General features: G+C 35.5%; 1 protein-coding gene across 2 annotated transcripts; it reads left to right on the top strand.

The window, feature by feature from the left end:
• Nucleotides 1–2: 2 nt before the first annotated feature.
• Nucleotides 3–27,992, top strand: LOC136035558 (translation initiation factor eIF2 assembly protein-like). Of its 2 annotated transcripts, none has more exons than XM_065717426.1 (7): nucleotides 3–137; nucleotides 9,502–9,766; nucleotides 15,173–15,286; nucleotides 18,259–18,376; nucleotides 21,434–21,556; nucleotides 24,918–25,219; nucleotides 27,841–27,992. In XM_065717426.1, the coding sequence occupies exons 2-7, from the start codon at nucleotides 9,509–9,511 to the stop codon at nucleotides 27,925–27,927; spliced, it is 1,002 nt and encodes a 333-aa protein (XP_065573498.1). In that variant the 5' UTR covers nucleotides 3–137; nucleotides 9,502–9,508; the 3' UTR covers nucleotides 27,928–27,992. The 2 variants fall into 2 exon arrangements, with proteins under 2 accessions (XP_065573498.1, XP_065573499.1); XM_065717427.1 differs by having other exon boundaries at nucleotides 85–259.
• Nucleotides 27,993–27,995: the final 3 nt, after the last annotated feature.

The following is a 27,995-nucleotide window of genomic DNA, read 5'->3' as shown; positions in this document are numbered from 1 at the left end:
TGAAAAAATCGAACAAGTTCAAATTCGACGCATGTGATTGTTTGACACTTTTAGATTTGAAAAAATAAAAATTGGCCTGTGATCCGCTAAGTTGCTGAAAAAATCGCTTTACGACGTTATTTTTCAGTAAATTCATGGTAAAATTCTAGATGATGGAAAATTTGCTTCGTTTAAAATTGTTGAGTTATGCCTAGGCTAACCTATCAGATCCATCTGAGTTTTGAAATAGCCTAAGTAACTGACTAAAATAGCTTGAAGGGTAAGTAGGCTTCTGAAAGAAATGTATTAACACATAAAAGTAGTATGGCATTACTTTAGAACTTTAACTCTTCAGATGGAAATGCTTTAAAGCTAAGGAAATAACTTTTATGATCAGGAGCATTCCTGGTAAATGCTTAGTTTTGGTCCAAGCGCGTATTGATGCATATAGGAAGATTCTGATGATTACATATTGTTTCTTTGTCATTTTTAGAGAAACACATCCATTTTTTAGGTTTCTAAAATCCCTCTCCAACAAGACTAAAAAATGTATAAAGTGGGCTTGCTTACTGGTAAAATTACTTATAGAGCAAAGCATATTAGTCCATGAGCCCTGCAGGCAGTAGGGCAATGTCTGTATTCTATATTTATTTAACCAAGAGTGATAAAAGTAAAAAAGGAAGAAAACCTCAAATAAGGTAGGCCTATATTAAATAAATATAGAATACATACCTTGCCCTGTTGCCCACAGGGCTAATGAACTAATGTGCTTTGCTCTATAGATAATGTTACCCATAAATAAGCCCATTTTACTCATTTTTAGTTTGCCCCATGGAGGAGGAGAGTCAACCAGAAATTGATGTGCTTCTAGAATTAGTGTTTCTAAGTGCTCTAAACTAAAAATTTACCATATTGCTAATTTACATATTTGCCAATTGAAAGGTAGGATTAAAGAAAAGCAGTCAGGGGTGTCACTAATGAGGGGATACCCCCCCTAAAGGTCCTCAGAAAGGACCTGTTGGATAAAGTCTGACAAAAGTTTATATCTTTCAGTACAAAGTGAAGCTTCTGGAAGGGATTTTGTTGGGTGAAGTCCAACTAAACTTTATACTTCATGTATAGGAAGTTGACAGAAACCCATTAGTCCCCTAAAAAATGATTAGTCAAGCAGAGCTCTAAAAAACTTGGTATTTTATCAGTCCCAATGTAATGTCATAAAAGACATTTGTTGGGCAAAGAGCAACACAAGACTTACTGCTCCATCTGTGCAAAGTCAGCAAAAACCAATTGCCTAACTTTCAGTAGAAAACAACTTTCTTAGCTAAACCCTACAAAACTAGATATTTAGTTGGTCCAATCTAATGTCATTAAAGACTTCTGTTGAGAAAGGACTACAAAATATTGCTTCATTTTTGCAAAGCCAACAAAAATTTAATGTTTTGTTGGTCCATGACTATATCATAAAAGATTTCTGTTGGGTAAAGATGGCAAAATTGACTGCTTCAACTGTGCAAAGTTGAGAGGAACCAATTTGCCACCTAGAAAATGACTTGTTGGGAGGACCCTTGCAAAACCTGATATTTTCCAATGTGTTGATTAGGTGGGACAATGCTAGTGGCTCTACTGGAAAGAAACATGTTGGGAAATATTGTTGTTTCATTCCAATTATTTGAAACAGTTAACATATTTTGCTAATACATGAGCCCATAGAATTGCAAGGTTATTACCTTAAATTACCTTAAATCACATTTGCCAGCAAGATAAGATGGTAGATCCTCCTGTAGATTCTTGCTGGTGGTGAATGATGTAATTATGTTGGCTTAGCTTCCCAGTCCAGCCTCCGCTCAGCCCTCTCCCAGTCCCTGTTGACTCCACCCTTGAAGGAGTGGGGAGTCTCAGCTTGGATGGTAGACTCAGATAGGCTATTCCAGAGGGGGACCACCCAAATGGAAAAGAAGCCACGTTGTTCCCTTCTCCAACATCCAGGCAGGTGAATCTTCAGACTATGACCTCTTGAGTTGTTAGCAAGGGAGGGGGTGAAGATCTGGTTCAGGTGACTGTATTTGAAAATTTTGCATGCCATGATCACATCTCCTCTATATCTTTGTAACCACACATGAATTTCTGGTTACAAAAGAGTTCTTAATGAGTCTGAGAGCTCAATTAGCTATTGCAACCTGAGCCTGAGTGTGGCTGTGGAATTTTAAATCCTTGTTCACAATGACACCTAAGTCTCTCTCCTCAGCAACTGCTTCCAACCAATCACACCCTAAATGGTAGGGATGGTGGGGGCTGTTGTGCCATAAGTGCAGTACCTTGCATTTAGTTGCATTGAATTGTAGGGCCCAAGTTGATGACCAGGAGGATAACCTGTCAAGGTCTAGCTGAATGCAGGCTCTTTCTTCTTCACTTTCAGCAGGCTCACTGAGCTTACAGTCATCAGCATATAATGTTAAAAGGTTGCATAGATAGGTTGTACAGTTGTTAATATATATGCTAAACAGTGTTGGCCCAAGGATGGTTCCCTGTGGGATGCTGCTTATGACTGGGGAAGTGGAGGAGAATACTGGATTGCCATTATCAGTGTAGATCATGACACATTGAGATCTTCCAGTTAGGAACGCTCCAATCCAATCAATCACATCTTCATGCACCTGGTAAGCTTTAAGCTTCAGCCTCAGGTATAAGTGTTCAACTTTGTCAAAGGCTTTGGCTTGGTCAAGTATGATAATGTTGACCAGTTTACCCATATCCAAAATTTTAGTTGCATGATTATATGACTGAATAAAGTTGGTGTTGATTGACCTGTCCCTGCAAAATCCATGTTGTCTATCACTAATAAGAGTATTTTCTTCTAAATAGTTTATCAGAGCATGGTTAATGATACCTTACATGATCTTACAAATAGCTGAGGTTAGGCTTACTGGTCAATAATTTCCCAGGTTATTCTTGTCACCTTTCTTAAAAATTTGCTGTTCTCCAGTCATTTGGTACTGACTTTTTGGCCAGGGACATGTTGAATATTCTGGCAAGGGGGAGGGAAACGTGAGCAGCAGATTCTATCAAAAGCTGAGGGTGGAGGTTGTCAGGTCCAGCAGCTTTGTTGGAGTTTAAACTTCTTAGTATTTTAAATACATCTTCTTGAGTAATTATTACAGGAGGCATTGGGTTATGTACTCTTACAGGAGGTATGGTTGGGAGTGTAATACCAGGCGGCGTAGAGTCAAAGTTCATGCAAAAGCGGGTATTCATGCAATCGGCAATTTCTTTTGGGTTGGTAATACTGGAGCCATCTGATTTTTTTAGCCTGTTGGTGCATTGACTGGAAGGGTTGCTGGCTGTGACATAACACCAGAACTTTTTCTATCTATTTATTTTCTAGTTATGCTAAGTTTATTTAAAAGTAGACCTATTGCTTATTCTCCAAACCTCCTAAAGCAAATCATATAACCAAGGGTATGAAGAATTAAAACTGCAAAGGAAAGAAACAATTTTTAATTCTAGATCTGAAAATTCTGCTACTTTGCAACATTATACTTATTTCAAGTCTTAGTGTAACAAAAAAAGCAGACAGGAAGCCTACTAACTCAGGCTGTGCTGCTACTCCAAGAGAAAATTCTCCAATACATACACACATCAAAATAAATTCAAAAAAAAGTCGTTTGTCAAAAGTGATTAAAGTTGACAAGGAATCAAGCTTCTTAGTGACCTAGTAATTGCAATATGAATTAGTAAAACTCTGTATGTGAATTGTAAAGGATTTTTAGAGAACTACTTTATTTGCTTAGATCATCAGTATATGAAAATGTTTGCAGAACAAAGGAAAAGATCCAGAAGTAGAATAAAGCTTGTGTATGAAGTTTGTTTCAAAGAAAGATGAAATTTATATCAAATTTTACTCTGATTATTGAGCTATTCACATTCTAAAGCATCATAGTGAGGAGTTGAAAACTGTACCAAAGCCCAGATTAGGTCAAAGATTGTGCTAAAGACCTCTCTATTTTATCCTCCAAAATGGTTACAGCCAGGAAACTCAAAGATAACTGCAGAAGGCCCTGTCACAAGCAAACTTCATCTCAAACATCAATATAAATTTAAGTCAAAATAAAGCTTAGAGTCTTTCTTCAGTGATGCCTCTTGTTTTAGTGCTTTGAAGTTGCAGTCACCTTGCTTCTCGTATTTTGATACTGCTAAAGATGTTTAACACAAAATTCCAGCAGATGCATTAGTTGTAAGTACACAATTTGATAGGATAGAATCCCAAAGTCTGGGCAGAATCTTATTTTTAAGGGGAAAATTTGATCAACGAGTGGCAGCTTGTTAACATGTAGCAAACTTTAAAAAAATTGGTTGAAGCAGTCTATAACTTGTAATTAATAAACAAGGAAATAATAATAAGATTAGGGATAATTTAAGAATCTGTCCTTAATTTTAGTTATATGTGATAAAAAGATGAGCTATCCTGAAGAGTAGTGGACACGTCCTTTTAATTTGTAAACTTTCTGTATTTTTTTTACCTAATTTAATTTTATTTTTGTTAGTTAGAAGACGGTTCTGATGAATTGTCTTTCCTGCAGGATTAGAGTATTGAAGACACATGAGTTTTAGAGATATTGGATTCTATATATAAATATATATTATATATATATATATATATATATATATATATATATATATATATATATATATATATATATATATATATATATATATATATATATATATATATATATATATATATATATATATATATATATATATATATATATATATATATATATACAAAATATGAGTATTACTATGCAGTGGATCTCTTTAGGTTATGGCCAGGTTTCCTAATAATAGTTTTTGAATTTGTTTTGAGCTTTTTAATTTTTCTCAAATGCATGAAATAAATTTACTATGTTAATTTACTATGGGACAGGGGTATGTGTGACTTCCCTTTCTAGACCCTTGTTTCCCTTCTCACCTGAAATTTAGTTTCTGCAAAAAAAGTCATCAGAATTAAGATAAGCCTGCATAACTCAAGTATCCTGAGAAACAAGTCTGTTTTCTTTAGTATATCTTTGCCTTTATGGTAATATATGACTTGTTTTTCAGTTTTCACTGTAATTTCATGTTGACATGGAAAAATTGGCTCCAACTTTGCCCCCCCCCAGGATTTTGAAAAATATGCCACTGGAGGGGGAGTATCCATTGTTATAAAAATAACTTTGATATTTAGAAATAGCATAAATTCATTACCTTAAATTCCATTATATATGTATGGAAGCATGGTTTCTGGTGATAGGTTTGCCAATGTCGAACTTCAAAATTTGGTTAAGTGCTCAGGGACATTTTATTGTAAGTACCAATCTTTCTGCTCCCATTGTTTTTATTGACTCCAGGTTCGAGATTAGATTGCTTGATTGTTTAGGCAGTTTTAAAGCAGGGCAACATGGTTAATATAGAAGTGGTATTGTTCTCTATAGTTAGTGGTCTGTTTTAAAAAGTTTTCTTTAATAATAATGAGACAACAAGAGAAACCTATGGCTTACTCCTTTTTTTTTGTTTAAAATAAATAATAAAAGGATTTGGCATTCAGGCACCAAGATTTAAAAACATTACCTTAATTGGCCTTTTAAAGCCAATTAAGGCTTTACTGCGTGGATCTGCTGTTGAGATGGTGGTTAAAACTCTTTACACAAACATAAAAAATAGGATTGTGACTGCTTTTATGGATGTTCATTGTGACTGTGTTCAAACTCTTTATTTCTGTAGATGGCTTTTGCTGACTCGTTAGTTTTCCAAAGATTATTTTTTCTTAGCCAACTCTTTGGCTAGGGATTATCCATGGTTTAAGAGAAATAAAAAAATTTGACCTAGAGTTAGAAAAGAATAGAGTACATAGGTCAAAAGTAGATGCTTTCACTGACTCACAAAAACAGAAATCTTTTTCCTTAGGTTATGAGATAACCATGATATAAGGTGGATCAGTTCATTCAAAAAATCTTAAAGAAACAGAAGTAGAAGCTAGGGAATTCCTACTCATCATTTTTTACAAGCCCAAGACTAGAAAGTATAGGAAATTAATCTGAAATTTCACTTACAACAACAAAGTTCTGAACTAAACCAAGATATGGAAAAATGTAATCTAAGACACTGAATCCTCAGCGAAACATGTCAGGATTAAGACTGTTGGTAGAGTCCCTACCGCAGAAATGTTTGAAAGAAAATCCACCATTGTAGAGGATGCCATATTGACCAGGTTCAAGCTAAAGTCTCCCATTACTGTAAGTTCCCATGAACATCTCTTTATTAAACCTAAAAGCTCATCAAGGATCTGAAAAAATAAAGGACTAGATCCACTTTAAGACCAATAAACGTTACCTATAATCAGATCTTTATTTTGTAATTTTGTATCATTAAACAGGGATCAAAAACCCCTTCTTCATTCCTTGACAGATCACTTCCAGCAGAATAGGGAAAACCATCATATTTATACAAGACAAAACCACCTATCATTTTCCATTCTATAATTCTCCAATTTATTGACTCCATTTTACAACTGGAGGTATCCAGAAGTATTTCATTATTTGAATCCAGGAGAATCTTTCAAAATTCAGTAACATCAGGCTGCCCCAAAATCTATCTGCATCCACTGATAAATCAATGAACACTGACCCTGAATATAGAAGAGAAGCACGAAATCTGGTCTATTAACCCACTTTAAATCAAAAATATATTTACTACTAGCTGAAGGAGAAAAATTTTCCATGCTTTTAACCATTGCAAATAGTCCTTTGAGCAGTCTATCTATTTCTTGGAATTTTGAGCTTTAATTAATAAATAATAATGAATTTCTTTGACTATTTTAACATATGCTTGATTTACTGTAGCCATATCTGATAGTTTTTGGATTAACCTGAAAGGAAATCTCAGCTGTAAAATATAGTTGTTTGCAATATAATTCATCTTGGGGCAATGCTAATCTTGCAGTATGAGGCTAGGTGCAAGTGAATCTTCTGTAATATGCTTACTGGGTTTAAGGCGAGATAGGTAGGTGATGACACTTTGCAGTTGTCTGGAAGTAAAGTCAATTTTGCAAACGCTTTGCCGACATCTTTTTCAGTTCTTGTGCAAGCAGTAAGGATAGCTAAAGTAATTTCAGATCATTTTCTGCCACTTGGTGCTCAAGTGGTGACTGTAGCAAAAAATATATATCTCAATATTCTTTTAGTGTCAGTTTTTGACTTCAAAACAGTCATAGACCAAGGGGGATAACTTTCAAAGTTAGCAAGAACAATATCAAAATGTTTGGATTTGGCTGATGTGATCATAGCAAAGAGAATAAAAAAGAAGGATAGCATAGAGAATAGATAATGACTTATGTTTGAGCCCCTCCCCCCAAAAAATGTTTTTCCAACTCATAAAAACGTAACGAAAATGAGTTTAAACAAATTTTGGGTGCGTTTTCTAAAGTTTTTTGTAAACAAGTTAATTTTTTCTATTTGATTCTCCCAGAATCGTATTCTTTTGTACCTCACCACTCTCCCCCCGAAAAAAATCCTGGATACGGTCCTGACCTCTAGGGTAATGAAGAATAGAGCATGGAGCTGGCCCATACGTGCATTGGCGTTCAGCTTTTCGGTGTTGGTCTGATGAACTGTGAGACCTGCAAATTTGGTTTCTATCATACTCTGGCATTCAGTTATTCACAATTTGCACAGCCAGCAGCTATCCAAAAATTCTTGTCCTACTCCAGAACAGGTGAAACAACATGGACAATGCCTCAGCAAGTGATTTAAGTATGTAACCCCTATGGGAATTCTAACTATCATAGCCAGCTAAAATAATTGACTTTTTCAAATGATTATGTTTGTAAAAGTTTATAAGCTAGTTTAGATCTTCACAGGTCAAATGCTTGATTCATATCAATATAAGAACTGATTAAGTATAACTGTGTTGAACACAGTGAAGAAAGAGTTTTTTCTGTTATAGTTGTTAGTCTGGTACAGAAATCTTAAGAAAAACTTGTATAATTGTTAACAATTGTATGACTGCTAGACTCCTAGGTGAATTGTATGACTTAACAATTGACTCCTAGGTGATAGAATTTTTGCTATCTGGCAAATTACTTAAGTTAGAGGAATAAGAATTTCAGCAATTAAGCCAAAGCCTAGATTATATCTTTGGCATGTCTTTTGTAGTGTCTTCCTCCACCCTTTCCCCTCCAAATGGCTCTGCCCTTTGAAGAACTTAGGTAAACACTACCTTTTAAAAGTGAAACAACAGAAAATGAGACTCAAAGAAAGAGTAAGAGCCTTATTCAATGATAGAACCCAAATTCTATAGTGTTTGACCATTTCGAGGGTGAATTATGAAAAGATAAATTAAAAAAAATTTAGAAAGCATTTGTTCACTTGCAATTTGAGTTAAAGAAATATTTCCGCCCTTGGACATGGTATAAAGAGATGTTACACTTAATACATTAGATTCTTGCACAGGCTTTGCAGAGCCAGCAGCACCCCTTATTTGTAATCGCTTCAGACCAATGAGCTAGCCCACCAAAAGAAATGGAAAGTCCCAACAAGTGATGATGTGATGTGAAGTACTTCGTTGTTGCACCATTTTGTAATTACAATCCCAGCATCTGTTTGAAGTCTATAGTCAAAACTTCCCTGACTCCTCTTCATTGGGTAATGGTCGCCTTCTAGAGTACAGCCTTTTACTCGATTTGGTCAATATGTCCCAATTGTAAGGATTCTGCACAGACTACAGAAAGCTGTTGGATCAGTAGTGCACCAGTTTAAAAATTGTCATGAATTAACTTGACGTTCTGACGACGAGGTATACTTCTGGCAAGACGTAAGGAAGCATTGGCTTCGTGACCTGGTTCAATAATTTCCACTTTACCTTCTCCAGGGTACACTTCTAGATTGTATATGAATCTACTTGATCCAGTTTGGCTGAATACTTGAATCCTCCAAGAGTAAGGCTTATCCTTCAAGTATTGCTTGAATTGAAGACAACCTCTGATGGTCACTGTTTGTTTGTCTATGCTTTGCCTCTCTTCTTGTGGTAATGCATGCACATGTCTAATTTAGAAAAGACGATCATATCCATCTAGGTCTTTTGGCCTGATTTTGGTGTTTTAGAATGATTTTGGTAAAATTTTTAATTAACCAATCAGAGTCAAGAGCCAAAGTTTTTTTTTCTAACTAGAAAATATGAAAATAAGGAACAGAAATTTTCATTTTCTATAACAGGAACCTGACAAAAGGTAAGAAGATGTAATATTAGCAGAGAATAGTTGAGAGGAAATTATCGTTGGTACAACCTTTTCAAACCAGTTTCTTGCTAGTTTAGTTTTCTGCTTCTGAAATGTAATGGGTTGTTAAAATCAAGATAAACCACATTTATTTGTTATTGACGGGTGTAACTTTGATATGGCTTGGAGATTAGAGTGAAATACTTGTATGACCTAGGGTCTCCTTGTGTTGTTATTCATTTCAGTGTTTGAATAACATATCCTATTTTTAGCATAGCAATGAAATCCGAGGATGTTCTAATGTGTTCAATTTCCAAATGGTACAAGCAGTTCAAGAAAAATACATTCCAAACATATTTTGTAAAGTTATGCCCAGATTTCATTGATTACTTAAATGAGGACTGCGTCCTAATACCAGATTTTGAAGAGGTACCATCTCTCCCTTTATTCCATCAACAGATGTATCTGGAAATAAAAGAAGGTTTGAGAAAACTGTGTAATGTCTCATTTATCAAGTTGAACTGGAGTGCGCCCACGGTAAGTTTAAATTTTCAGTATTTGCCTTCTTCAGTGTTCGTGCTCCTGTGGTACGGGTACAGACAACCATAATCGAAGGGAGTGAAAGAGTTTTTTTTTTATGTGAGATAGGTCCAATACTCTAAGAAAGGTTTTAATGCTGTAATTTTTGAAGCTCAGAATTCCCCCTGAGACCCCCAAGTGACTGCACAGAAATTGTTTCTTCTTTGCTTTCCATGTATCAATTAATCTTATCCGTATAATATGAATATTTCTTACTAGTAAATGAAAAAGGAAAAGCAAGAAAAATACAATTCTTCCAACTTTGCTTATTTCACTCTGACTAAGATGGTAATTAACATGAGCACAAATACCTACCCGGTAATGTTTATGTTAGAAATGTCCTCCCTTTGTAGTCAAGACAAATTATAAATTAGAGTATCAAAAGGGCCACAAGGCTTCAATAAAGTACTTATTCATTTTTTTTTTACTCAGAGCTGCTTCGTATGAAAGATATGGTCATAGGAGCTTTGGATGGGGCTTATTTGATTAAAAATTGAAAGCCTTAGTACCATTTTTAAGAGTCAAATATGATCAGAGGGAAGCAACTCCCCATTTTATGCCGTTTTTAGTTGTCCTCCCTGCAAACACGCTCTATTGAGTTTTGGGATAGTCATTTTGTTCAGAATAGTCAAAAGGCTCATTAACAATGCTTCCAGGGACGCCATGAACCCCTGCAGAGATTGTGGCAAGCTTTATAACCTATACAATTTGCCCATTGTTTACATACAGAGTTGTTTCTTTTTGGAAAGGGTAGTGTTTTTCACCCTGGGTTTCCAAAATAGCTTAGGGAATTCGGTGAAACTTTTAGGGGATGTTGAAGGGGATGTTTAACTAAATTAAAAGACCTTAAGTGTATCCAAGTTATCGAAGGGGTGCATTAGCGATATCTCAGGAATGATTAAGAGTAATAAGTTGAAACTTTCAGGGCATGTTGAGGGGGAAGTTGGAAAGTGGTCATAGGGCAACCAGTACCCATCTCTCTAGCTCTTTTAAGAGATCCTCCCTCAATACTGATCAAAATTTTGGGTTAGCCAGTTTTTTCAGAAACGTCAAAAGGTTCAATAATTATGCATCTGGCGATGAGATGACGCCCCACAGCCTTGGACAAGGGTCGTAAGTTATCCAATCTGCCCGTTGTGTACTTGCAGGATTTATTATTTAGAAATGGGGAATGTTTGATCCTGGGTGGGTCTTAAAAGGCTCAGTTAAAGAAGGGGAAACCTTAGGGAATATTTAACTAAATCAAAAAACACTGTGTGGATCCAGGCGATCACAAGAGTGTATCTGCAATATGTTAGGAATGGCTAAGGATATCAACTTGAAACTTTCAGGGCTAATACCACACCTGTAACTACTTCGACTCCGACTGCAACTACTTGTGACTGCGATCACTTGCTGCAACTGTTGCAACCGTGAGACTTGCAACCGTGAATGCAATTGCTAACATCTTACTGCAGTACTAAACAGCCCAAAGCCAAAATAGCTGCGCACGCTCCTTCTCCTTCCCAATCTATTTAAATCTCCCCTCTTTACAACCTCCCAAGATATTCCAGCATCCTTCTTACGACCTCTCCCCCACTTTTTGGGGAAGACCTGTTTTGTTTTGGCCCTAGAAAGATGGCCAAAAATGAAGACCTTTGATAATATGTCATCCCTCATCAATAAAACGTTTCAAGCCATCTCAATTCTTCTCTCATTATTGCCCTAGAAAACGGGAAAGAACCAATTTTTTCGGATATAATTTGGTTTGAAATACGTTAAGTCAGATGAGCACTATACAAAACAAGTCGTTGAGGATTTCTCTGAAAAACATCTAACGCATCCTCATCCTTCTTTTGGAGCAATCACGTTTTATAGCTATACTTGACCGTTGTCATCACTGTAGCTTACACTATTCTAATCTTGGTCTGAGCACTTATCTTCTTATTCTTCCAAACTTTTTTCAACTTTGAGAAAACACCCTGTGCCTTTACTATTCTACTTTTAATATCCTTGTTGCATCTAAAAGCTTTAATGATAATACTATCTAGTTAGATGGAGCAATTCACTTGATCAGTCTCCTTGTTATCACACGTCACCTTTTCATTTTCTTTTGTTCCTAGTCTAAGCGACTTAGTCTTCTTAACATTGTAGGGTCATTCATTAAGTAACGAGACAAATGCTCTTGCTCAAACACGAGTCATTAAATCAGTTCAAAACTTTGGCTGCTTGTCAATTCAGTCCTGAGTAATATTTGTAGAATTCTCCCGCCATTGTTCGAATTTATCATTGAATCAAAAATATTTTGTACACAGAGCCTCTTTAAGGGATCTAACCAAATGAAGGTCTGAAGGACAGGGTCAGTGCACTAGGGATGATTTGGAAGAGTGTCCCACCCCAGTTTTGACCCGTTTCTGGATTTCTTTGGACCAATTCCATCAAATGATGAATATAAATGACGATAGAATGCAACCTTGCTCAATTTCTCAATTCTTAATCTAAGGGTGAAAATATGGTCAATGCATTCTCTCCCCATCCTAAAACAGTACTGTTCTTCTATTAAAATTTTATCTGCAGCATGAAGTATTGTCATACTCAGTAACTTGCTTCCTACGGAAACCAAGTTAATGCCTCTATTACCTCTCTAATTCTTATCATCTTCTCTGCAAAGGGGCTTAATTAAACTTTTTCTCAAATCGTTGGGTACTTCCTCTTTTTCAAAAAATCGTGCTCATAAGCCTCTGTAATTTATCTCTAACTTCACAATTATCATATTTAAAACACTCGCTTATCACAGTATCAGTATCTTTGGTATTATTGCTTGTTTAATCTTTTTAGTATTTAATTAATCTTTTCTATTTTTTAATCTTTTTTAATCCAAGTTTTTTTAATCTTTTCTATGTCATTTCCTTTAACCTTATCACGGTCAAATACTTTCTCAAAATGTTTTGCTCATTATTCTTAACACTTTCCTTATCAGTAACTGAGGCACTGTTCCTATCTTTAACTCAGACTTGTACATTTTGACTACCCCCTCTCATTTTTTTAACATGCCAAGACAATATTTTACTATTATGCTGTCTAACTGTACCTTCTAAATTTCCAGAGATTTTATCCAGGGCCTCCATTTTAAACCTCCTTAATTCATACTTCAATACTTTTTCTAATATTCTTACTAATTCTACTAATTCTTACTAATTCTTCTGATAGAGCCGCCTGGCTCTATCACAGCTGTACACACTCCTCCTCCATCCCAATCTATTTAATGTCTCCTTCTTTACAGCCTACCAAGAAGTTCCCATTTTCCTTAAATTTTTCCTTCAGACAACCTCCCGCCCCATTTGGAGACGACCTGCGTTTCGTCTGGCCCTGGACGGTTGGCCAACAAGGACTATCTTTGGCAATCTATCATCCTTCATCAGAAAAATTTGTCCTAGCTATATCAACCTTTCTCTTATTATAGCCCTAGAAAATGGGATTGAATTATATTTTTTGCATAGATTACTGTTTGAGATATGGTCAGTCAGTCGGATACCCAAAACAAACCGTAGGCAATTTCTCTGGGAAACATCTAGGAAATTCCCTTTCGCCTTCTGGAGCGCCTACACTTCAGAGCATACTTGACCACTATCATCAGTATACCTTCTAATATTCTAATCCGGGTTCACGGACTTATCTTCTTTTTTTCCAAACCTTTTTAGCTGTAAAAAAGCACCATTCAATCAATTTTGGCTTGATAAATTTCGAAGTAATTTAATATAATATTTATAGTTGATTGTTAGACAATTTAAATAATTATAATTTTATGTTGTCGGTATCTTTTCAGTATTCATTTTTGCCACAATTCTTCTTTTGCCGTTGGAATTTTGGCAGCATATTTGGCTGTGCGAATCTTGTCAATGGAGGTGCTTAGGTAATTTTGTAGATTTTTTGGGAGTTGACACAAAGTTTGGTTGTTTGAAAATTGCGGGTTGCCATTAGCTTGGTCCTGAAATTCAATTGGAAACTAGATCTACGTTGCATGGGCAACGTGAGGTGTTGCGGCAACCTTTGCTCGGCTTTGCCGAGTAAAGTGTTGCGAGAGCAACACTTTGGTTTTGTTTCCTCGCTGCAACTAAACGCTGAAGTTGTTAATCTGTAAGGATGCTAAAACACATACTAGGTACACCAACTCGCAAAAGTTGCAAACTCCTCATTGCTAAAGATGATTGTAGCCTTACAGCCGATTATTACTTACAAGTCCCCTACATGTCTTACCACTGGAACCAAATTGGTCTTACCATCAAATACAGCGGAAACAAAAAATAGGTACACCAACTAGTAAGAGTTGCGAACCCCTCATTGCCGAGGATGATTATGAGCTAACAGCCGACTGTTGCTTACAACTCCCCTATATGTCTCACAATTGGTATCGGCCTATTTTTGGTTTCAGTGTGTACCTTACTACTGAAGTTGTCAACCCCTTTAAACTTTCAAACTGGTATATCTCATGAAGGAATTTTTGTACAAAAAAATGGATGACATATACTTTGATCAGCTCATCAAAAGCTATCGTCTGCCGTCGAAAAAAAAATCTATCTGTCTTAGTTCAAAAGTTGACTTTTTTGCCGTAGGCCAACTTTCTAACGTCATCACTTAGAAAGGAGCAAAGGATAAACTCTAATTTCTTTAGCAATTAGAGAACTTTTAAAGTTTAAGAGGCACATCTGATACCATTTCTTTACCGCAATCCCAAGTCCGAAAAACCGAATGATAAACTCAGCTGAAATCACGAACAGAAATGGGTAGAAACAATAGATGGCAGCACTTTCGGACCCCTTTGGAAAATGCCGCTTTTTGCTTCTCTAAATTTTTCTATTTATCACTCAAAGAAGATATATTGGCTGTGGGGCAGGGTAACTGTCGCATATATTTAACACTTATAGATTTTAGTCCGTCTTCAATTTGAAACTGGTGCCTGCCTGCTTGCCTGCTAGAACGGAGCTTTCCACTCGAAAGCAGAAACATGGTTTGATGAAACGAAAGCTTGGCTGCATAACTTCAGATAGTCCTCTCTGACATAGGCTATACAACTCCTCTTCACTTCACACACTATAGGCTCTGGCTCAAGGACAAGCAAAAACCATCCTTTTTGGCCCCAGGCAAGAGTTCTACGAAGCTTTCCAAAATGTAAAGTCATATTCATCAATCCGGCCTAAGGTCCACACTTTCCGTAAAAACCGGAGAAGTTAGACCCTTACCACTTTCTAGGAATAAGCTGAAATCGGGGTGCTAGGAACAAAAAAAAAAAAAAAACACGACAAAACCAAAGTGTTGCTCTCGCAACAGAATGAAAGAATGCAGTTCTAGATTTAGTCAAACGATTTATTTTTGCCTACTTTTCAGGATGCCAGATGGTTATTACTGAATCAGAATATGCAGTGTACTTCTGTTGAAGATGTTTATCTCCTTTTAAAGTCATCTGATAGGACTGCTCATGACCTCAGTCAACCTTTTAAGGTATTTAAAGTGTTTGAACATCCAAAACTTTTGGCTATTTTCAGTTTGTCATAGATTAATAGATGCTGTGATTATAGGGTGTTACTATTATATATTCAGTCTTTGTATGGACATTCACAGGATATATTACCAATCAGGCATTAATGGATGGTTTTTTGGGGGAGGAAGACTGGTAGGTAAAAAAAAAATCAAGAAAAGATGAGTATTATGACAAAGAGAAGTATGTTAACTTTATACAGAAAAATCACAATTTTGGAGGAGGGTGGTTGTAAAAGTTCTGAAATATTCCCATAAATTTTCCTTTTGAGGAATTTAATCTCCCTGAAAAAATGCTCAAATTTTTTGGCACACATTTCGTTATAGTTTCTATGCCGCTCCCACTCCACTCCTTCTGCCCTCTTTGGAAAGAACTTGGGTCGCAATCTACGTTTATAACTTATTGGATTTGCACTGCTGTCCTTCTTACTTTAAATTGGATTGTCTTCCAATTCTTGTTCATTTTATTTCGTTTGCGAAAAACCTTCTAAAATGCCTTTGCCCATAATATGATATACAGCGCGAATACCAGACCGTCAGACCCTCATCACATCTAGCCTATGCCCGCCGCTTAAAGTATGGATATATTGACAGTATCTGCCAATATATAGGCAAATTGGACTATATATAAACAATTTCCCTTCGTCAGTTATAATCGACAATTAACCTTGCACTTGATGCCCATTTAATTGGACAATCTGTCTTGGCTTTTTCTACAATTGGCCATGACTTGACTTTTCCCACAACAAATTCCCTTTTAAATTCAATTAGCTGTATTGTGTTCAGCCAGATGTTCGTAGATCAAGTCTTGTCCAGATGGCAGCATCCTATAATAAATGTTAATTTAAACATTGTTAAAATGTTTAATTTAAAATTAATTTAATGTCGATTAAATGTTAATTTAAATGTTCAACTATTGATAAAAGTTAGTGATTGTAGTTGAGAGAGAGAGAGAGAGAGATTCATCCAGCTGAAGACACATTTTTCATCAGTCGACGGGAAATTTGGCTACCAAGATAAAAGTTCGATTCCCGCCTTGCTTAATACAAAATCCACATGGTGACACTGAACAAGAATAGAGTTAAGTTTGAGTCTAGGTGATAATTCGCTTTTAAAGCGACGTTTGGTCATACTGAAAACACAAAATATTAAACTTTGATCAGGTGGACAACTGAACGAAATGTTCGACTAAGTGAAGGTTTTTCATTGGTCGACGGGAAATTAAGCTTCCAAACTGAACTTTGACTTAATTTAAAGGCTATCTCAACACGAGATAATCCACATGGTGGCACTGAGTAAGAATATAGTCAACTTTAATTCCAAATAATAAGTTACCTTTTTAGCTACATATTGACCAGCCCGGACAGGGAATTTGTCCGAGTGAAGGCACTTTCTTCATTGAAGGCATGTCAAGTGAAGATTTAGAGTTCCGTCCTAATCTCTCTCTGTCTCTCTCTCTGTCTCTCTCTCTCTCTCTCTCTCTCTCTCTCTCTCTCTCTCTCTCTCTCTCTCTCTCTCTCTCTCCTCTCCCTCTCCCTCTCCCTCTCCCTCTCCCTCTCCTCTCTCTCTCTCTCTCTCTCTCTCTCTCTCTCTCTCTCTCTCTCTCTCTCATACTATGTCTATAATTGAGCAATAATTGCATATTTATTTATGTACGTATGTATGTGTTTTTCTCGAAAACGGCTCCATATTTTTCGGGAAAATCGGCGTCTTGGGATATTCTGGCTTAAAATAACGATCAAGATAGTTCAAAAGCTTAAGAAAATTCTTTTAGAGCCTTAATTTTATAAAAAAAAAATTATGTGAGTGACGTCATTTTATACATCAGTATTGCAATGACGTCGTCACACTTGTCACACTTACGTGGAAAAATCGAAGATTTTCATGTATGGAGAAGTTTATATTGAATTGCTTGAAGAGCAAAAAACTATAAATTGCAAATATATTTGCATATATTTTGACAAGGGATTACAACAATTCAAAAACCTTAAAAAAGAAATAAAAAAATTAGAAGCTTAGTAGAAATTGTCGTTAGGAATCAGACTAGCTTCAATAATCAAATACCTTTGAAAAGACACTAAATTGCGTAAAGAGCGTAAAACTGGTAATTGCTAACATATTTCTATATATTTTAACAAGGTATTACAACAATCCAAAATCCCTAAAAAAGAAATCCAAAAGGTTGAAGCTTAGTAGAAGTCGTTGTTAGAAATTGAACTTGCTTCAATAATCAAATATCATTGAAAGATCAGTATTAAAAGACATTAAATTGCGTAAAGAGAGTAAATTGCGTAAATTGCATTAGAAGTCAGACTTTCTTTGATAATCAAATATCTTTGAAAATTCAGTATGAAAGACAGCAAACTGTCTCAAATTGTCTACGGTTAGAAGACAAGCGACAATGAGGACGCATATATAGAAGCCTGCCGCATGCTTAGTACCCGGGCCCGGTGGCGTAGTCACCGGGCTCCATGTACTAATAGTTTATATGCTATATTTTATAACGTATAAGATAATAATGAAATAAAACATTGGAATGATTTTGGAAGTTTTTGGGATTCACTCTTGCTTATCGACTCACTATACTCATTGAGATACCCTCTAGAAATGTTTTATGCAAAGGTAATTCTTAATAAATCGATTGATCGTAATTTTAGGGTTTTGGAAGCATGATATGTTTTAGGAACAAGGTCAATTGACCCCATGACAGTCCTTTTCAGCCAAAAAATCCGTTTCAAAAATCTTTAGTTTTTTGTATTTTGGGTATTATCGGGTATTTTGATGACACCATTGACTGTATCCTAAAATATAGAAAATTTAAAAGCAAACAATAATGAGGCACTTCTTTTATGCTTAAGGAATGAACTGTCAGAATTTTAGCTGTTATCAATCTGGTTTAGCAAATATTGCCTCAATTTGGTTTTTCATTGTTTTAGGACTGTTTATCACCAATTAGTATATCAGATGTTGAGTATGTACTGGCTCTCAGAAAATGGGAAGATATATGCAGTAGCTGGGAGTTCCGATGCTTTGTAAGGGATCGTCATTTAGTTGGTAAGGCTATGAACACCTGTGTATAAATATGTAACATAATATTTATTTGAAGGATGACTTTAGTAAGCTATAAAACAATAACATAGCGTTTAAGTAAAACCATGTCCTTCCAGAATACCCATGGTGTTCAAGAAAAGTAGCCCCTGTTACAAAAACAATGGCAAATCCGGGACTGTAGAAACAGCCTAGAAGTTTGATAGTGTTTTTTTTTGGTTTGTAAAATTTGTATGAACTTAATTAAAACCTTAAGGAAATAAAATTTGTTTAAAACTTACACTCAATTCAGGGAGAGGGGGTAGCGGCCCTTCCCCCTCCTTCGATCTGTTACCTCATAGAGTTGCGTTGCTGCAGATTAGAGTGGAAATTCAAGTTGGCGTCCATTAAATAAAAAAATAAAAAAATTACGCCATATAATACTGATGAGAAAAAATATAAGTCCATCTGCGCATGTATTTTTTTCTTTGTGCCGGCTGCACGCCTGGCGGTAGTGGCCGCTAGTCCTGATTGTTGATTTTCTGATACTGGTGATTTTGTTATCTGATTCAGCTTATCAACGCCACTTTGTCAGTTGCTAGTATCTTTTATTTCTGTTGCATGCCTTTTAAACTGCCGAAGGTCCACATCTCCGATTTGAGTTTCTGTTGTCTTTGTTTTAGCTGAAGTGACACGTACAACTTTCCTTTGATCATTATAGGCTTTTAATTAAAATAAATTTAAAATATCGTTTGATAACGTTACCGCTGCAGCTCCTTGAGTATTTGCTTGCATATGAAAAAAAAGTTTTTTCGCTTACCTATTGCGACACTCTTTTGGTCTCGTCTTTTTGTATAAGTAAACCTGCAATAAATTGATCGTGGCCTGCCTTTGCCGGGAATACGTCAAGCGAAACGTCCAAAGGGTATAACTAGTATTTGAAGAAAGTTAAAAGAGGGTATCCTCTTTCCAGAATGCTACTACATCGCCCGAAGTCGTTTTAAATGCATCATTATCATCCTTTGATAGTATAATGCAAAAAGATATCACCAATGCAACAGCAAAAAAAAATGACAGAAGAAGAAAAGGAGGACTATATATGTTAATTCTATATATGTTATTAACCTGTTGTAGCACAGTAAATTGATGTTCTTCCTTGGGAATATGGGGCCCAGGGTTCGATCCCCGCCGCAGCAAGGTTGGGCGACAAGCTTGCTACTTGTCCCTGCAAAAAACACCCAGCAACTGAAACGTCGATTCGACGCCCTATGTGCCCGCAATGGCTCTGGAGGATCTTTATCCTATCCTTATATATGTTATTGATAGTGTGTTAGTTCTTATGAAATCATTGGCTTCATTTTTGTGAAGTTGCAACACTGCTGAGCACGCTAGTTTTATCCACGACCAAAAATAATGATAATAAACACAAAATCATCTTTTGATATGAAGAGTTTTGGCGACAAATTTTTAAAGTAACTAATTGAATATTTGTGTAACAATTGGTCTAAGCTGTGGCTCTGACTAGCCTGTATTGGTCTTTTAGTAGTTCTGGTCTGTAACATCGACTGTTATAAATTTGTAAGGTGTCGACAGACTAAGATTACAAACCTTTTTGACGACTAACCCACTCTCTCCGCTAGAATCTTACTCCTCTTTAATTTATGTGTCTCCCCATTATACAGGGTTGTCTTTTGTGTTTCTAATTTAATGTTTATGGTATTCCAGGGAGTTGCAATCGCCAAAAAATTAGCTTGTCTTGTGGAAAAGAAAAACAATCAAATTAACACGAATTTAAGGGCAACTTCCTCTGGGGAAATGTTAAATTTCATGTTATTTCATGTACAAGCTTAAAACCCCGGAAATGGGGTTCTTGTACATGCTAAACTTAATGGTTTAATTTTTACACGACTGTTTTCGTATCGTTTTTTCTTGTTTTTCCTTTTTTGACTTGTCGTTTTTTCCTTCTTGCTTATTTTTTTTCTCCTGTTTCTTTAACTGTGATGAGCTTTTAAACCCTCGGGGATCACTTGAAGTAGCGTTTTAGTAGTTTGAAGTAGTTTGAGTTTTAGTTACTATTGGTAGGGTTGGTTTTTACTCATAGGTCACTACCACAAATTGTTCGCCGAAGGTCCTTATTGTCTGTTCTGTCCTCCGTTACGGCTATGCACATGGTCGCCCAATCTCAATTTTCAAAGTTATCTGATGTGTTGAGTACTAGCTGTATCTGTGTAGGTGTGGACCCCACCCACAAATCCTGGCACAAATCCCAATTTCATGTTTCTTCCAATCATGTCAAAACACGCAATGCAAAGCGATAAAGTTTCGATATATTGAAAATGTAAAATAAGACATTTCAATGAACTCAGTATGAGACCGGAGCAGCCTATAATGTAGTGTTTACGACCTTATGGGTGTCGACCTCTTGCTGTGGCACATTTACACCTCTCAGTCCGAAGTATAGTCCGTATATACAAAAATAACAAGCATATATTAAGTAGAAGATAAGGTTTTTCAATGATAATAAACAGCAAAGTCAAAATTTAAACTTGTTAGGGGTTCCTTCATGTAAGGAGGATACCTGTCTACCTCAACTCAAGCCGTGCTGCTAATAAAACTTTGTATCGGCCTTCTTTAAAGATGAAAAACAAACCATAAGAGTTGAAACCTATATTAAGAATAAATAATATTTTGCTAAATATATAATTCTCTCATTAAAGAGGAGATTTATACTTATAGTTGAGTTGAAGCTTGAGTGTCGCTGCAGTATTTACGTGTAAATTTAAACTTTATATAGGCCAGTTCTCTATAGGCTGGAGTTCAAATATTACTCTTCACTATCAGTACAAAATGTATTTCTTGTTTACAAATAAGGGGGTGGCTGACCCAGAGCATGGTTGTCATTAAAAACAATTTTGTTGTTGTTGTCCTGACATCTATGCTATCCGTTTGAAAGGAAACTATTCACAGCATTTAAAAAATAGTAAAGAACAATAGTTACCTATTTTTTCAGTTTAGATTCTTTTTTGCGAGTTATGTTTTTTAGCTTTTACTCGCAAGCTAATAGTGTACTAATTTTCATTCTAGGAATTAGTCAACGGGATATTTCTGCTAGCTGGCCGTATTTGAGACAAGAAGAAGAAACAATTGTATCGAGTATTGTTAGTTTCTTCAAAGAAAAAATTCAAAATTTCTTCCCTTTGACTAACTGTAAGTATTTGATTCTGGAACTATTTTCTTGTACTTTATGTTGTTCCTGTAAGCATTATCAAATGTAAGTTATTCACAAATTCTGTTGCAATGATCCAGAATTATTTTTAACTAAGAATTGTACTACACAAAATAATTCCTATTGTTTTTAAGGAGAGGCTTATCTCCTTTAATTTTATGTGCATTGGCCTGAATAGCAGTTTTTTTGGAAATATTGTATATAAATCTAATAAAGAGCAAAGGAATGATTTCTTTTGTCTTAGATTTAAACAAGATAGGAATTAAGGCATTGCTAGATCTACTCTGAGCATTTTGTGCATATGGTTCATAAGATGTTGAATATGCTTAATGGGTCGTAATGCAATGATCACGCTAGCAGAAGTATATTTACTACATCAAAGACAGGATGATAATTTAGACAATCATTGTGTTCACCATAGTAGAACCGTCCAGCAACTATGTCTTTAGGGACATTGGGCATATGTAAGGTTTGGAATCCTGATGAGCCATATCACACGAACTAAGATATGCTTAATGGGTCGTAATGCAATGATCACGCTAGCATAACATCAAAGACAGGAATGAGGGGTAATTACTAGGGAGAGACATGTTTATGTACCCTCTGCTCAACTACTGCATCCCTTAATTTGTCTACTTTAGTGCTACTACAACTACTAAAAAGTCACTACCGCACCAAGCCACTTAAAAAGTCACAGCAGCTAGAAAGCTGCGTAGCTTTCTCTATCTGTTTCTATCTCCTGTATCTATTCTCCACTATCTCCTCCTCTGTATCTATTCTAAGCCTCTACAATGTCTCTACAATGAAGTTTAAATTTCCTTTGAATCCTTCTTTTGCAGTATCGACTAAGAAGTATGCTGTGAACTATCTTTTTTTCTTGTTTTGGTGTATTTTTGCCATCCCCTTGGACAATTTTTTTTTTTACTTTTGTGGTGACCGTTAAAGTACAGTTGTTTGTTTGTTTAAGTAAGTTTCTCTTTCGTTTATAACCTTTTCCCATCCCGTCCAGAATTGACCTGCTTTTTGTTTTAACCGAGATTGATGGACAAAAAAAGAAAGAATTTTGACAATCTTTTATCGTTCATCTGTAATAAACTAATCACACTGGCAGAGGAATATTTACTACATCTAAGACAGGAACGGATGGCCAATATTAGCAAAAAGCATGTTTAGGTGCTTTCCTTAATTTTATTTACTATACTACTTTTACTACTATTTAAGAGTCATTGTAGTACCTAGCCAATTGAGGCTAATACATCTGTGCAAGCTCGTCCTCTAGTGTAATCTATTCAAAGTTTTTGAATCTACCTCCTACCATGAAGTTCAAGTTCCTTTGAATCCTTCTTTTGTGGTGCCGAGTAGGAAGTGCAGTTTTGTTGGAAGTGTGTTGTAAAAAAAGTGTAACAATGTTCTTTGTTCTTGTTTTAGTGTATTTTTGTCATCATCTGGAGCAAGTCTTTTGTTTGGTTGTTTTGAGGTTGTTCTTATTTCTTGAGGTTGTTTGTCTGTTTGTTGATTGATGGTTAAATTAAATTTCTCTTTCTCAATTTTTAATAATCTGTGATAATCTTTCTTTCATTGTAGCTGTTGAAAATGTGACAATACTACATTTTTCGTGCAGCGTATTATTTGACATACAGTCAGTCAAAGAAGTACTTCAAATTATCCGTAGATAATTCCTCTGGAAAAAAAATTAACGGTTCTTACTCCGCTTTTCGGATTGCTCACTCTCCAGAACCATACTTGACCATCTTTATAACCGTAGCTTGGTTCACAGACTTATTCTCCAATTTTTCCTAACTTTTTGAACTATGAAGAACTCCCTGGGCTTGGCTATTATACTTTTTACATCTTCACTGCACCCATCATCTTTACAAATATTACTGTACAGGCTGATAAAACTGTCTACGTGATTCTCGTTACTTAATAAAACCTCTTCAGCTTCATTTATTCCTAGTCTAAGCGACATAGTCTTATTGTCAATAATTTTAAGTCCTATTCTTGAATTTCGAATTATCAAAACCATTAAAGATCATATTGCTTATATTTTATCTAGGACCCTCATATCATATGTGTAATCTAAGTCTACGAGGGTTTTACTTTCCCATTTGATTTCATGTAGTCCTATATCCTTTTCTTGTTCCTTTGGACAAAGCCTATCAAAATAATCCATATAAACTTAGATAGGCCACAACCCTGATTAACTCCTGATTCACCACCATTCCAGCTACAAGCCTCGCTTCGTACCCTGTCTTTAGCAGTATTGTCCTCCTGCATAGCATTAACTACTTTATTGTACTTATGTGGCATGCCCTACAATGATAGACCTTCACCAAAGCTGTTCTCTCGGCTGAACTAAGTTCCTGTTCTTAATCTACAAAACTGAGGACTAAAAAGGTTTAATGATTAAATGCACTTCTCTATTATTACTTTGGGGACTAAAATTTGGTCGACCTGTCCTCTCCCGTTCCTAGAAACTCATTGTTCTCCTTTTAAAACTTAGCAACAAAATATAGCACAAAAGGACACGCTTATGTTCAAAAGTCGGCTTCAATCTTATAGAAGAAAAAATTCTTCAGATTTATTCCCTCTCCCCATTCCGTAGATACTTGAGTAAAAAATTATTTTAATTCTTGTTATTTTTAATAATTATTAGAAATCAAACAGAAATTCTTGTGAATAGATGAATAAAACCCAAAATAAAAATAGATTGAAATGAATTATATTCCAACATTAAGAAAGAGATAATGCCATTGATGAATGCTAAAACAAACAGTCAAGTTTTTAGTGGCTAAAGTAGCTGAGGTTTAAATTTAAATATTTAGACAAAAACTAAAGAAAAATGGAAATATTTGAGGGTCGTTCTTAGCGCTGCTCTTTTTTGTCCATTTTGGAAGTGATTAATTTACAAAACAAAATAGTTTTGAATAAAAAAAAAGTTAGATATAAAAGTGAATCATCCCTGAGACTTTTTAACGTGTTCATTGAAGGACTGTACAATCAGTTTCTTTGTTTGTTTTTTTTTTTCGTTTTTTTATCCTAATTTTCATTTATTTGAAACATTAATCTCTTTGTAAGTTTTTATTTTTATCTATTACGAATGTCCTCTTAGAACATCATATAGAAATTACAAAACATTTTAAAATTAGTTGGTTTTATTCACTTTTCTCGTTTATTCTTGCTGTTGTAGCACATAAAGACCCAGTAACTGGAATGTTTATTTGACGCCCTATGCGCCAGTAATGGCTCTGGAGCACCTTTATCTTTTTTCGTATTTATCCTGAGATGTCTTTGTTTTTAGTTGTCTTTGATGTCGTCATCCTGAGATGTTTTTGTTTTTAGTTGTCTTTGATGTCGTCAGATATAACAAGGAGAAAATCAAAATTGTTGACTTCAATCCATTTGGAATAACAACTGATGGTCTGTTATTTACTTGGGAAGAGCTATCAGAATCTGAAAATTTGGATGTCATGCCCCAAGATATCTCTGTCGTAGCAAATTATTTCTGCTGGACTAATGGAGAAGATGGCTCTGTAGTATTTAGATATTTAAAGGATTCCGCAAGAATACAGAGCACTAGTCATCGATTGAACTGCTACCCAATTGATATGGTCCTAAACCCTAAAGATTTTGCTAAAAGTGCGGTAAGTTTTCTTTTTATTATTAAAAATTAGCTGAGGAGCCTGTTGATCTAAATAAGTAAAAAAAAAAAACAAACAGTTTACCCCCTTTCTCCAAGAAAAAATTGCAAGTCCCTTTTCCCCCCTAAACAGCCCCCGAAGTTTCGATCCCTTAACTGTGAGACAAAACAGGGTATACTTGCCAGATCACGTATTAAATTTGTCGTAGTGTTCGTTAAATTTGATTAGTCATCGCAAACCCCTTACAAATGACTTACCACTGATTAATCATGAAATTACTGTGTAAGAATTATTACCCACTATAGCTGTTTTAAGGTAAGTAATTAGCTGGGGGCTATAAGCATTTAATAGCTGTATGAGATAAGATTACAACCATTGAAAATCAGAAAATTTTTATGTAGGTTTCCCTGAATGTTACTTGGATGAACTAATTATGGTCACTAGGAAGTCTTTTATCGATAACAGGAGTTAGAGAAGAGGTTAGATTTTTTCCCCATTCAAACAGAAACATATTTATTATTCCGTAATTTTGTCACAGCAAAGGGAAGGAGAGAACACGGAATCAAAAGAGGAAATAAAACTCCTGGACTTAGATTGTGCGGATAAATTAAGAATCCTAGATGAAATGTTAGCAAATGAATGAATGTTTGGACCTTTTGAAAGTTCAGGGTGCAGGAATAGATTTCAAAATTAATGTTCAGAGTACTAAGTCGCTAAGATTAGGAATTAGTGAAAATGAAGAGGTGATGTTGGGCAGTGAAAAGATCAATCAAGTGGACAGCTTCACTTACCTCGTAAATTATCAAACAGTTCGTGGTAACGAACTGTAGTAAGGAGCGACCCGGTGCAATAGTAACCGAAACTCTATGGAATTTTTATAACAATAGTCACATGAAAAGAATCGCATTTTATTGCTGATTTTAAATATACAAGTTTTATTAAGTTTAGACTTACCCATCAAAAGTTACGAGCCTGAGAAAATTTGCTTTATTTTAGAAAATAGGGGGAAACACCCCTTAAAAGTCATAGAATCTTAACGAAAATCACACCGTCAGATTCAGCGTATCAGAGAATCCTACAGTAGAAGTTTCAAGCTCATATCTACTAAAATGTGGAATTTTGCATTTTTGCCACAAGACAGATCACGGATGCGTGTTCATTTGTATTAGTAAAGACCGTGGTTGCAGTGAAGATGTTAAAAGTAGAATAGTCAAGGTCCAGGCTGTTTTTTCGCAGTTGAAAAACGTTTGGAAGAATAAGAAGATAAGTCTGTGAAACAAGATCAGAATATTGGAAGCTACAGTAAAGACAGTGATAAAGTATTATTCTGAAGCGCGGGCGCTTAGAATAATTCATGAATAAGAAGCAGATATACATGCTTTGGTCTATAATCGTGAGTTCTGGTGATGAACCACATCTAAATGATGAGCGTTTTCAATAAACAGAAGCATCACAAGGAATAAACGACCTTTCTCTGTGTCTGCTAAAAGATGAAAATAATTCATCAATCAGGAACCTAATACGCACTAATGACTTCGGTGATCAACCACATCCCAACGACGAATGGCAAAGAATCATAAGGGCTTTTTCAGTCCTCAAAAACATCACCGGAAGTATCGCTCTTTGTTTTGATTGGTCAGCAGAAGATTATGAACATTGTCTTCGAATCAGAAGGTCATGTGGTCTTTTTTTCTGCGCTGTTATTTCTGATTTGTGGAAACACTCCTAATATGAGTCATATTTGCAATAGCAGCTTGATCCAACAAGAAAATGTTTGGAGAATTGATGTCTCTTAAGGTTATTTTTTTATTTTCCTATGGGCATATAAGGATTAAGCTTTAGAGTATTTTGTGTGACATTGTGCTGGAATGAAAGTGTTGAGGTGAAATATTCAAAATACGGAAGGAGAGAGGGAATTTGCCATTTGAAGTATTATAGAGGGATTGCCAAGTTTAAATTAGATTACTTAGTGACTTTTCATTGGTGTAGGTATATTTCCAGCCAGGGTTATTTTCTGGAACGAAGAATATATTATGGAACTCTTTTTGGGGGGACAGGTGGAAGACTTTGATAAACCTCTTGGGGTTTGGAACTTATATTTTGGGTGATCCAGGGTTTCTTACGGTTAGAGACTACCATTTTGGGTGATTCGTCAAAATGTGCCAGTTGCTTGGAATGCTCAATGGAAATTGGAGCTAGCTTATAAGGCGTCCATTTGATGAATTAGTTCATTTGCAAAACGATGAGAACAGTGGAATTTTTAGGATGTTTTTTGAAGGCATGAGCGTAATAATCTGAATTGGTTGCTACAAGTACTAGCCGAATACACTTACCACTAACAACCCGGACTTGCTTTCCAAGTCTTGCATTTTCAAGAATAAGTTTGTATTGCCATGGCCCTAGGGCTTTTAGTGTAATGAAAATTACTTATTTATATCAAATGGAAAGCAAAGCAGCTTCACTAGTCGTCTCTCGAATAATCGAATAATGCCTCATACGAGAATAGAAATTAACGAGTGAATGAAACCATACTCATTATTGTAAATGATTTTCCATCCTGTTAATTTTTTAGTGAAAGAAAAGGAGGATTTTTTTCGAATATTTATCCAATGTCTTCTTTTCAGAACATAAGTACAGAGCTAAAGGACTCTGATGATGAAGATGGTGAAGGTGAACGCGACCACTTTAAAAATTCAGATGTTTGTTCCTAAATAGTTGATAGTCTTCTCTATTGTTTTATAATATAACTGAAGTATAAAATTTATCTTAATTTTTACTT

Source organism: Artemia franciscana, chromosome 14 (genome assembly GCF_032884065.1).
Source record: "Artemia franciscana chromosome 14, ASM3288406v1, whole genome shotgun sequence".
In the NCBI taxonomy this organism is placed as follows: domain Eukaryota; kingdom Metazoa; phylum Arthropoda; class Branchiopoda; order Anostraca; family Artemiidae; genus Artemia; species Artemia franciscana.
This window is presented reverse-complemented; position numbering and strand designations above follow the sequence as displayed.